Source organism: Diospyros lotus, chromosome 8, assembly GCF_014633365.1.
Source record: "Diospyros lotus cultivar Yz01 chromosome 8, ASM1463336v1, whole genome shotgun sequence".
Classification (NCBI taxonomy): Eukaryota; Viridiplantae; Streptophyta; class Magnoliopsida; order Ericales; family Ebenaceae; genus Diospyros; species Diospyros lotus.
The window spans coordinates 12,639,518-12,652,232 of NC_068345.1; the positions used below are offsets into that span (position 1 = coordinate 12,639,518).

Sequence of the window (12,715 nt, forward strand, 5' to 3'; positions counted from 1 at the left end):
AAAAATTGTATTAGTATTATTTATATATATATATATATGGAGTTTACATATTTAAAATTTAATTATATTTTTTTTTATAAAATCATAAATCCTTTCACTATTAAAAATAAATTTTTATGGAAAAAATATAAAAAGATACAAATTTAGTGAGTAAATAACATAACAATTGAAATTATAAAATTAAGATGATAACCATTATCTTGTTTGTTGTGAAATGTAGGAAGAAGTGCGGAAGGAAAGTGAAGAATGTAAAATTGGAATGAGTACTTGCTTGAGGGGTCGGATCTGCTTAGCCAACAAGGTAACCGAAGCTGCCTCTGCTAATTGAATACCCCTCCCTGTCTCCCTCTTACTGTCGTACATCTATTGGTAGCTTATCCTTGACTCTCTTTCTCTCTCTCTCTCTCTCTCTCCCCTCTCTTTCTCATATCAGGCTCTCTGATCATCGCGATCGTCGTCCATTTCTCTGCAATCTGAGACAAGTAACACTGGAGGCTCATCTTCCTCGTCTAATTCCGTAAGTGATCTTTTCGTTCAATTTCTTTTTGTGCTCTTTGCTTCTTTCCCCAGTCCTAATCTTTTCATTTTCCCTCGTTTTTAAGTGATTACTTAGTTAATTGCCACGATTTCTGATCAGTGAATATGTATTGTCTTCTGTTTCTGATTTTACTTGTTAAGGATACTAAGTTAACGAAATCCTTTACACGCATGACGATGATGATGATGATCTTGGTTTCGTGCTTGATGATGATATTCTTGCCCTAGTGCTACTACTCCTATATGCCTTGTTTGGAATATCCTCTTTCCTTCTCTTTTTCCCCGTCTTTCATTTCGAATTTTTGGGTTTACTAATTTTTTTTTCTCGTTTTATTTTGTTTCTTCCGGGTAATAGATATACTTAAAACTGAGTTTTGTGTATGCGCGTGTTTTCTTACCTGAATCTTCCTACATATATTCAATTTTGTCCCTCTTAATTTTTGATTTTCTTCCTCACATACTTCATAAAGAAGTTCCTTTCTCAGACTTCATTTGTCCTGCTTCATATATTGTCTGTTTATATATAATTAACCACAAAAGAAGAATTGTACACTTAGTTTGTGGACCGAATTGGAGATTAGGAAGAGGGATATGCTCCCAACACGATGTGATTCAAGCTAAAGCTAGTTGAAGACTTTTCAAGATAGCTGAAAATACAGATAATGCTGTTTCACTGTTTTTCAGCAAATAGTTACCAGGATTTCAGGACATGTTTTAACTTTAGGAATGACTTTTTTTTCATGACATGGGTATCACTTTTGCAATCACAAAAATGTGTTTTATCAGATGGAAAAAACTATATACTTACCAATTTAGGCTAATTTTCCTTCTGTGAATTATAAGTACAAGTTTACCTTAAGATGATGATAATGATGACTGACTTGAGTCCTTGAGTTATGAAACCTCTTCTTCCTTCTTCTTTTTCATTCTTGTAGGTTTTATCATTTGTCATGTGAAAGTACTTGTAAATTTACTGAGGTCCAGAATTTTGTAGGTAGTTTGATCTCTTAGCATGGGTGGAAGTGCAATTGATGATGATTGGGAATTTGCTTCCCCTTCAAATTTGGTTCGAACAGTTGTTTTGGTTGGACGTACAGGCAATGGTAAAAGTGCAACAGGAAATAGCATCCTTGGAAGAAAGGCATTTAAGTCAAGGGCTAGCTCTGCTGGTGTTACAAGTACATGTGAGCTGCAGAAAACTGTACTGAAAGATGGGCAGATTCTTAATGTCATTGACACTCCTGGTATGACTATCTCAATGTCCAATTATCCCATTGAATTTTGGAGTATGAGATTTAAGACTTGGCTAAGAAGCATGGACACTCAAGAGCCTTGTCTGTGTTCAGCAAGATACTCATCGCACACTCCCTATCATGTGTTGGATACACATATACATTCATTCTGCTATTTTCCTTATTCCTTTAGTTATTTTTAATAGGGAATACTGTTTAGAGACATTTAATGACATGCATGTGCTTTGTTTTATTTCAGTAGGCATGCTGCAAGTTAAGGAAAATGAATGTGAGAACACACACACACATACTCACACAAGTATATAGCTCAAATGCACTTGCAATACAAAGAAAGGATTGGACATTTATTTGTTGTGGTGTTCCTATTGTGTCTAGGTCTTTTTATAGATTTCCTTACTCTTGTATGTAAATAACATATCTTTATTCGCACGTCTTGGAGCCTTAATGTATAGATTCACTGTTTAAGATGTTTTTCTCTTTCTGAAGAGCAAAAAATGGTTGTTGACATGTGCATGTAGATAGTAAGATATATGTGAACATAAGCAAAATTTGAATGGAAAATAAATCAAAAACTTAAATGAATAGGATACTGTATCACAGGGGGGACATTGCGTTTTAATGTTAATCTAAATGAAAATAAGCACAATTTGAATTGAAAGTAAATAAAAAATTAAATAAATAGAATAAAAGCTGTAGGATTCTAGAAAAGAAAATTATTAATTCATGCGAAGTGCTTCTGAAATGCCATTTATTTGTTGATTCATACTTTTGTTTGAAGTTCAAAATTCTAACTGTACAGAAAAAATGGCAGGATTATTTGATTTTTCAGCTGAGTCTGAGTTTATTGGCAAAGAAATTGTCAAATGCATCAGTATGGCCAAGGATGGTATCCATGCAGTTCTTGTAGTTTTCTCAGTGAGGACGCGCTTTTCCAAAGAAGAGGAAGCAGCTCTGCATAGCTTGCAAACTTTGTTTGGGAGTAAAATCAATGATTTCATGATTGTGGTCTTTACTGGTGGGGATGAACTCGAAGATGATGATGAAACATTGGAAGATTACTTAGGTCGTGAATGTCCTGACCCTTTAAAGGTATAGTTTCTCAGTTGTCCTGACTCCTGAAAACCTTTCTACATCTATAAATTTCTTGTTCATCATTGGTTTAGTAACATTTGTCATTACTGTATTGGAGGTTAATTGGCTCATTTCCTCTTCTGTAACTTCATCCCGAACATCTGTCGACTTATGCGCTGTTTGGGATGTAAAATAATTTTCTTAATTTATTTTACTTGTGCATCTTCTGCACTTCAGATAAAATGAAAGTTTTTGTTAAAAATCTTCATGTTTCATTCATTTTGTACTTTTCAAAGTCCCTTCTTTATCATTTTTGCCATATCATATGAGCCTGTCCTAGCTGACACTAGGTTTAAGAAACAAGACAAGCACTTGATCACATACAAAAACAACTTACCAACTACCCAGATAGAGTACTTTCTCTTTAGACAAGAGGTCTGCTTATATCGTAAGGACTGTAAAGTTATACCAAGAGAATGGTTGACCACTCAATATAGAATTCCTATCACTAGGCTCTGAGCTCACCACTGCATTTAACATTTTTTAGGTGATCAGGAAGATTTTGGATCAGGGGAGTATCAGTTGATTCATTAAGACCATTCCCATGTATTTTGTTGGACATGTGATGATGAGACATTGTATCTGGGTCAATTCTAGTTTTCAAACAACATTATTGGTTTTCCATGATTGGGGTGAAGAATGGAGGTTATATTTCGTGTTCTTTAATTTCTGGCTTTGGTACCACGGTTGATCATTACTACTTGCTAGAGGGGTTGTAGAATTCTCTTTCTAACTCTCCATTTTTTTAAGTTATGGAAAAGATGCAGCCTAGAAAATTGATTGTGGAAAATCCTTATTTTCCAATGTGATGTGCCCTACCTTCTCTTCAAAATTATCTCTAAAACATGGAAGGACCATGTCTGCAGTCCAGAGCAAGTTTTTTTAGTGACAAATTTCCTACTTTTTTCTTTTTTATTCTAAGAGCCCTTGTGATGTAGAAGGTTGAGCTTTTCATCTTTTCTTTCCAAGCAGAATGGCTTACACATTTTGTCTAGACGTATAACATGGTTAGATCAAATTAATTCTGACTAGAAAATAAACATGACCTATCATCTGTCCAAATTCTCAAGACTGACTTTTCAGCTTCATATCTCAGTGAATGCTCAATAAATCAGGACAAACTTTATATCTATCAAAAGCTACAGTTGTCTAGTTTCAAATGCAACTGACAGTGCATTAATTGGAGTTTTATGGAGAAATTTATGGGATTCCAAGAATTTACTAGCTTTTATACATCTAGTGAGATTTATTGTATATATTTTGCTGTTATTGTGCGGTTGAGTAGTACAAATAGCTAGTCTTTGAAGGAATCCATGTGCGTGGGAGTTGAAAAACAACAATTGTGAGTTGAGTCAAAGTTATTAAGTTTTATCCTGTTGTGTGAGTTATTCCACCACCTTCCAACATACGGTTAGTAGGTTGTTTAAATCATGCATTAGAGTGATTTCTTTAGGATAATCATTCTTTATGTTTATGCTTAATGGCTGTCTTTTAGTGATTTTCACATTTCCTTGTCAGTCATATGTATTGAAACGGTAGTTTTTAATTTTGAATTGTCATGTACATGGGAAAAAATCTGGATGAATTTGCTAAAATCTGCAAACAGAATAATTATTTACGACATTGGTGTAGGAAATCCTGCTGCTATGCAAAAACCGACAAGTACTGTTTGATAATAAGACTAAGGATGAAGCCAAGAAAGCTCAACAACTTCAGGAACTTCTGTCTCTTGTAAATATAGTTACCGCACAGAATGGTGGGCAACCATATACAGATGAGTTGTTTGTTGAATTGCAGGTGAGAGTCTTACTGGTCATTTTCTTGCATAAACAGTAAATTAGCATTATGCAAGCAGCACATTATAATTATCTCTACATTGTCTTTGACAGAAAGGGGCCATGAAACTCCGCAATCAGACAGAAGAGGTCAATTCCTTGAAGGGATACTCGAAAAGTGAGATATCTGAGTTGAAGGAGCAAATGCATAGGTCATATGAAGAACAAATTAAGCGAATAACTGAGATGGTAAATTTGGGATATATCTTTGTGATACTTTTCATATTGTGTGCAAATTCATTCTTTCACTTTACGATCAACAAGTCTGTTCTGATGTCCAGTTATTGGTGAATATTATGACTATGGGTAGTAATGATTCCAAAATCCTGTTTTTTTGATTCGAGACTAAGTTATGATGAAAGGATATAGTAAATTGACTCAAGAAAATATTTTTAAGAAATTTCTCTTGGGTAGTTATGAAAAATGCATATGGTAAATTAGTTCAAGAAGTTATTTTCATGAAATTTATCTTGGACTGTCCCAGTTTTCCCAAAAGAACAGTGTTTTTTGCTGGTTCTTGGAACTACAACAATGTTAGAACAATAACAACATAATCTCTCTAGGTGGGGTCTGTTACATGAATTCTAGCTCGTCAATCATTTCTATCTATGACCACTCTCATGAAAAAATAAAAACTACGTGAAAACCAATATGCTTAAAGTTTTTGTTATCTTTTAATTTTAGACGATGAAAATGAAAAAAAAAAAAAAAGATATAGATACTTAGCCAACTAGTCTTGTGGTTTCTAAACAAAACTGAAAATAGCTGATTGAAGCAATGTTTGAAGAATACTCAATTAGAGAGGAAGAAAAAAACTTACTTAATGAAATGGAAAACTGCTTCAATATCTTGTTGAGCATACGAATGGGGTATATATATACCAGAATTCTTCTACATCTCCTGAAAAACAGAAAAATTGAATATCTTTAAAGGATAAAGTTTATTACTAAAGTTGGACTTGTCACTTGAAATCAACTACCTCATTTTTCTTAGGAACCTACCTCTTTATTAGTTTAATTTTTTTTTTAATCTTCCCTTATCTCCAATCAACCTTATCTTTTGGTCTCATCCGTATTTAAACTTTTTGATTTGATATTCCAACACTCCCCCTCAAGTGAATAGATATCAATCATTCCCAGCTTACTAATTAACATTTGAAAACTTGCTTTGGACATAGATTTAGTTAGAATATCAGCCTGTTGATCTTGAGTTGGAATGTACGAGAGGATAATTTTTCCGTTTTCAATTTCAGTCTTGATGAAGTGTTGATCAATCCTTACATGCTAAAATAGATTGTGAACTATGCTAATGACTGATTTGCCGTCACTATATAGCTTCATAGGTGCATCCCACGATATCTTTGAGTCGTGTAAGAGTCTTTTCAACTAGATTAATTCACATATTTCTTGGGTAATTTCTCTATGCTCTGCTTCTAACTACCACTGACTGTTTTTTAATTCTCCAAGTACTTAGGTTTTCCCATAATTTACTGCAGTATCCTGAAGTAGATTTACTGTCTTCAACAATCCCTGCCTAATCTACATCAGTATATTCAGGGTTATCACATTTTCTGAACAATAGGCCCTTTCCTGGTGTACCCTTGAGATGTCTGAGAATATGATTTACTGCATCTAGATGTCTTTGTGTAGAAGCATGCATAAATTGACTTACAACACTTACACTAAACGCAATATCTAGTCTTGTTAGAGATAGATCAATTTTCCTACCAATCTTTGTTATCTTGCCTTATCCACAGCCTTTGTGCTCCTTGATTTCCAATTTTGTTCCAAAGAAGTACTTGCAGGTTTGCAACCTATTTTTCTTGTTTCAGTGAGAAGATATAGAGTATATTTCCTCTAAGTAATGAAAATACATTTTTACTCCTTATTGCTTCTATGCCAAGGAAATATTTAAGTGTTTCAAGGTCTTTAGCTTTAAACTTAGCTTGTAGACACTCTTTAGCTGTTGAATCCCTGTAGTAATCGATGGGATTCGACTGCCAGATCTAAACCTCAGAGACGTGTGGACTTGGGGTCAATTTAAGAAACTTTTTCTAAGAAGTATTACCTTGCTAACATTTGTAACCAGAAGGAAGTATAGTTCCTCATGTTGAAACAAGGTAACATGACCTTGATTGAATATGAAAGGAAGTTTGATGAGCTATCACGTTTTGCCCCAACTCTAGTGGACATAGAACAAAAATGGGCAAGCCGCTTTGAACAAGGCTTGAGGGATGATCTACGGCGAGGTTGTTTTCTCTCATTTCTACACCAAATTCGCTTCTTTTTTTGTAGAATTTTTCCCACTCTCTTTAGCACAATATCCTCTCTTTTAGTTTTCTCAATTTTGCCCAAATTCTTCTAAAACTTGTGAACTACCTTAAGACCTATTTATAGACATTTTTAACCAATCATGTTTCGCCACATGTCCCATCATTGTGAGGCCTCATTATTACCTTCCATGTGTGGCCAATAGATGCTTGCCATATGTCCCAAATTTGGAGGCTAAGCAAAAGTAAAGACTTGGATTTCAAAACGATCCAAAGTTGGAATAGAATGTTGTTTGAAATCCAAAGCTAGATTTGAAATCCATTTGAAATGCAAAGTTATATTTAATAAGATTTGAAATCTATTTGAAATCCAAAGCTATATTTAATAAGATTTGAAATCTAAACTTATATTGGAAATCTATTTGAAATCCAAAGCCAGAACCCAAAACGATCCAAAGTTGAATTGAAATGAGTTCTCAAATTCGCAATCATGACTTCCAATGGTTAGTTGGTTCAATTCGTTACTAAGTTTCAAGAATTATACCTTGACTTGAACTTTTCGAGTAATTGCACTTAGACCTCTTACAATTGGGTCCTCGGGCGATCCAAAAATTATTTTTTTGGCCCCTGGAGAATTGATTTATTATGCTAATACCCCAAGGGTTTTGGTAAATTACACTTTTACCCGAACTTTAATATTTACGATTTTGCCCCTGATTCAAAACTGAAATTTTATCTCAAGACTTTCATAATATATTATTTCATCAAGTATCTGAATCTAAAAATTCCGAGTGTTGCATTATATTTGAGTCTAAAAATCTCGAGTATTACAATCTACCCTTCTAAAGAATTTTCGTCCTCGAAAATTTACCTTCTCGTCATCAAACAGTTGGGGATATTTGGATTGCATCTCGTCCTCGAGCTCCCAATAGGGGTGAGCAAAAGTTTGGTTTAACCGAACTAACCGAACCAAACCAACCAATTTGGTCAGTTCAGTTTGGTTTTTTTAATGAAATAATTTAGTTCGGTTAATTCGGTTCGGTTTTTTTTATGAAACGGTTCGGTTCGGTTAGTAATATTTCTAATTTTTGGTTATTCGGTTAACCGAATTAACCGGTTCAGCCGCCCCCCTCCCCCTAACCGACCTAACTAGTTCAACGACCCCCCCCCCCGGCAAACACGGAACCCACCCGACCCGCGACACTCACTCCCTCCCTCTCAGTTCTCTCTCTCTCTCTCTCTCCCCCCACCCTCGCCTGCGACTGCTGCTGAAACTGCACCCCCCCTTCTCTCTCTCTCTCCCCCCACCCTCCCACTCACAGGTGAGACTGCGAGATCGATTTCAGAGGCCCCAAAACACGGAACCCACACCCGACCGAATCGAACCCTAACCCTTACCCCACCATCCCTCGCCGTCGTTTCTTCTTTTTCTTATGCTTGGACGATCGACGAGGGCTATTCCAAGATCTGGGCCATGGCAGCGGCTGCCGAAGTGGCGGAGGGGCAATCGGCGACGACGACGTGCGCGTCGAAGCTCGTCGACCAGACCAATGCCTTTCCCTTCGCCGATCGCCATCCCCTTCGTCTCCTTGTTTCTTCCTTCCCTTGTGTTTGGACGATCGACCCCATACGGCCATACCAACAATGATCGGCCATCAGACACAAGTTAGTATTGATGTTAGGTTAGGGTTTTAATTTTTCAATTTTTTTTAACTTTCAGTGATGATCGGTCGTCCCCTTCGTTTCCTTGTTATGGATTAATTTCTTGATATTTCAGTGAGGTTAGTTACTTAGTTTCAGTGAGATAGTTTCTTGATATTTCTTCCTTTCATTGTATTTCCTTCTTTTGCACAAATTAATTTGTATTATCTCAATTTCTAAATGGTTTTGCTACTTTTGCATATGCTATTCTTGTATTTCATTTCTGCAAATTGGTAGAATGGTTTGTTTCTATACTGATTTTGCATAATCGGTTATCGGTTTGGTTAATTCAGTTTAGTTTTCAGTTAGTTGGTTTCGGTTAGTAGGGTTGGTCGGTTCGGTTATCATATGTTAGTCGGTTCGGTTATAACCAATTGCACACCCCTAGCTCCCAAGTTGTTTCTTCAACTGAATGATGTTGCCATAATGCCTTGACTAACGGTATTTCTTTATTGCGAAGTTTTTGTACTTTCTGAGTTATAATACATGTTGGTGCCTCCTCATATGTTAGGTCCCGCTGGATATCCTATGGTTGACGTTTTACTACATGGGCTGGGTCAGGGACATACCTTTTGAGTATCGATACATGGAAAACATCGTGTACTACTGAAAGATCCAGTTGTAAGACTAGCTGATAAGCAACATTCCCAACCTGCTTTAGGATCTCAAACGGGCCTATAAACTGAGGTTTGAGCTTTCCTTTCTTCCCAAACCGTAAAACTTCTTTTATGGGTGTAACTTTTAAGAATACCTTATCACCGATGGCAAACTCCAAATCTTTTCTCCTTTTATCATCATAGCTTTTTGTCACAACTCATGGGTAGTTAGAAGGATATTATTGTAATAAGGTTGTAGTAGTTAGTATGAGGTATTTTGTGAGTTGTTAGGAGCACATGGATGCTATTTTTCGGATTTCATTTACTATTGAATAGATTATAAATAAGCCCTAAAATGTAGAGAAATGCATGTTGATGAATGAAGTAGATTCTTATCTCCCTAATTCTCTCTCTCTCTCTCTCGTTTCCTCTCTAATCTCTCCCTCTCTCTCTCTCCTTTAATTCTATCATCCAGTTTCTCTCCCAAATTCCAATCACAATCCTAGGTAACCCTAGGAATGTGACAAATGATATCAAAGCTGGTTCTTCCTCGGCTGTGATTTTTGATAAATTTGTATCAGTTTGGTTCGAAATCGAGAAGGCGCAAGCGGATCTTGGCTTGAACTTGTAGGTGGAGTCCATTGTGAGAAGCAGATCCCTCCGATTCCTTTGCTCGTTGATTTCCGAACCTTAGGCGGTAGAAATCGATCAATTGTTAGGTAATCCTTAGCGGCAACGAAATTAATTGAACTTTTAAGAGGCGATTTCAGAAATAGCAGAGAGTTGACAGAGCGAGGATCCGACTTGGTTATTGATCACCAACGGTGACTGATGTTGGCAATTAGGTGAAGCAATTCCAGTAAATTACGAAACCGAGCCAGTGGTCGCGAACCGTGGTCGGTGATTGGGTGAGAAGGAGGAGTTGGGGGAAGCGATTTTTGAATCTGCAACAATTGCGAGCAGAGCTGATTCCGGCCAGCGGCAGCAGAGATGGTGGTGTTCGACGGTGCTTTCAGAGACGCTTAGAGCAGCTCCGGTTGATCGGAACTTGCAGGCAAATTAAACCTCCTTAATTCCAACGGGCCTGGTGATTGTCGGTACTTCAGGCAAGTAAAATTCAGTGGATAATTGAAGCTGAGGTGACTGAGGCGAGAAGGAACACCGACAATTCTTGGAGAGTTGTGGAGACTATCGGTGATTGGGCAAGAAGAACAAATTGAAGCAGATCCAAATCTGAGTGGATTCAGTGAGGTGAAGTAGGAGGCGAAGCGGAATTCAAATCGAGAAATGGATTGGAGCGAACGACCCGAATTTGGAAGGTGAATTCAGAGCCATTGATTGGAGACGGAAGTGAACAAGCAAGGCCGGGACAATCGTGTATCTATAGCAATCGCGGGCAGTTGCAAGCAACTCCATCAATCGGCAATTGTTGTAGAACTTGGAACGAATTGAATTCAGGTCGATTTAGTTCCAGCGATTCCTACGGAGAATTGCCTCTCGGCTTGAAAATGTAGGAGGTATTGATTGGTCAAGGAAGGCATGCATGTGAGCAAGTCTGCGATGGGCGATTACTAGCAGTGTTTCCGATCTAAGCTTGAAGGAATTCTGGATCAGATTGCTAGCAGCGACAGGAGCAACAGATTTCGGCTACTGCAGTTGCAATTCAAGAAGGCGATTCACCTTAATTGCAACACAGTAGCTTAGATCCAGAATCGAAGCATGTCTAAAGTAGCTAACCCAAGAGGCGAGTTCCTTTGATCAGTTATATACTCGGAATTGAGACGCAGCGGAGGCATGGTGGTTTAGGTGATACAGGCTTAATTGGATCTTGAGTGGGGCGAGAAGTGCCGCCATTGTATGTGACTGAGTTGCGAAGGTAGGTGGGATCGAAACAGTCTAGAGGAGAATTCCGCAAGCAGCGATTCTCAATTGACTTGATTTCAGTTGTGATTCTCAACTCAGATTGGGAAGTGGTGAGAAGTGAAACTGCGCAATTAGAGCCATTGCAATCACTATTGGATTTTGGAGAATTTGATTAGGAGCATGTTTAGCAGCAAGAATTGAGGTTACTGAACTGAAAGCAACCATTGCAGGGTTGAATTAGATTTCAAGGATTAAGGATTGCTGAATTTTAATACAAGGAGGAGTTTTTGAAGGGATCCTTAGAGGCTGATCAAGAGGCTGTTATAGGGTGCAATTTCAAGAAATTGAACTGAAGAGATGGCTGAAGGACTAATTGCTGCAACAAAGGAAATTAAGGACCTCCGTAGGCAGTTGGACCATTTGTTGATCCTGTGTTCACATAAATTTCAGACTGCTAATCGGACTTTATTGACCTCAATTCCAAGTGTTGATTTGCCCACTATTGCTCCATTGGCTATTCCGGTGTTTGACAAGGATAGGACAAAATGGTGGATCTGGCAATGTGAACGGGTGTTCTACCAACACCGAATAGCTGAAAAGGAGAAGGTAAAAATGGCTACAGCTAATCTGAGTGGAATTCCATACGTGTGGTTCCATAATTGGAGCTGGGGAATGGTGGAATTGAGCTGGCCGTAGTTTGTAATTAGCTTGTGTAACCAGTTTGGAGAAAGGACCAAAACCTATATTATCAATGGAGCTTCTAAGGCTATTAAGTTGGAGATGCAAGAAGCTGATGAGGAAGAAAAAGAAGCGGAAGAAGGGATTGAAGAATTGGGGGATGGCAGTCCAACGGTTGGCAACATCTCAAGCACCCCCATTGGTATTGAGAATTCAGATGCTAAAACTCTCAATATGACACCGTTGGAGGAGGTAACTGTTGAGGATGAAGCTGAGATGTTTGCTAGCAATTTGGGAGTCAAGGATCTTGGAGTGGAAACGACCACAACAGCCGTAGATTGTGGAGATCTTAAATCTATTTCTCTTGAAGGAATAGGAATGGAAGGAGTTGCTAAATTACCTACTATGGATCAGGTAACTCCAACTGAGAAATCAATCAATTGGGAGGAAACTTGTGCCTTAATCGAAGTAGATAACCATTGGAGGGCAGTTCAAGAATGGTTAGAGGTTAAGGGAGGATGCTTGCATGAAATTGATTACACTAAAACCTTTCAGCAGTATGTTTCTGATTTAGAGCAATGGAGGATGCAGAAGGATAAAGTGAAACAAGATGAAAGGAAGAAAATGAAGGGATTCTTTGTTGAAGGGACCGAGACGCTTGTTGTGTTGCTTACTCATGTTTCCATTGGTGCGGCCGCAAGACATACTGCTGTTGCTGCTGAGTAGAAAGAAAAAAGAAAGCAAAAGAGAAGGGAAAAACAAGATAAAAAGAAGGAAAAGCAAAGAAGAAACCAATGGGTGAAGACGGACTTTGGATGAAGAAACAATGGCTTGGTTGTAATAAGTTTCTTG

General features: G+C 37.6%; 1 protein-coding gene across 4 annotated transcripts in view; it reads left to right on the forward strand.

Annotated features, from left to right (window-relative positions):
- The first annotated feature begins 229 nt into the window (after window positions 1–229).
- LOC127807844 (immune-associated nucleotide-binding protein 9-like) overlaps window positions 230–12,715 on the forward strand; it is a 33,467-nt gene continuing 20,981 nt past the window's right edge. The window contains exons 1-6 of one of the 4 annotated variants that reach the window (XM_052345993.1): window positions 230–301; window positions 434–517; window positions 1,532–1,781; window positions 2,602–2,879; window positions 4,554–4,718; window positions 4,811–4,945. In XM_052345993.1, the coding sequence (XP_052201953.1) occupies window positions 1,550–1,781; window positions 2,602–2,879; window positions 4,554–4,718; window positions 4,811–4,945 (810 nt within the window). In that variant the 5' untranslated portion in view covers window positions 230–301; window positions 434–517; window positions 1,532–1,549. Of the gene's footprint in view, window positions 302–330; window positions 518–1,521; window positions 1,782–2,601; window positions 2,880–4,553; window positions 4,719–4,810; window positions 4,946–12,715 lie in introns of those variants that run through there. The other 3 variants (XM_052345995.1, XM_052345994.1, XM_052345992.1) reach the window with 3 other exon arrangements.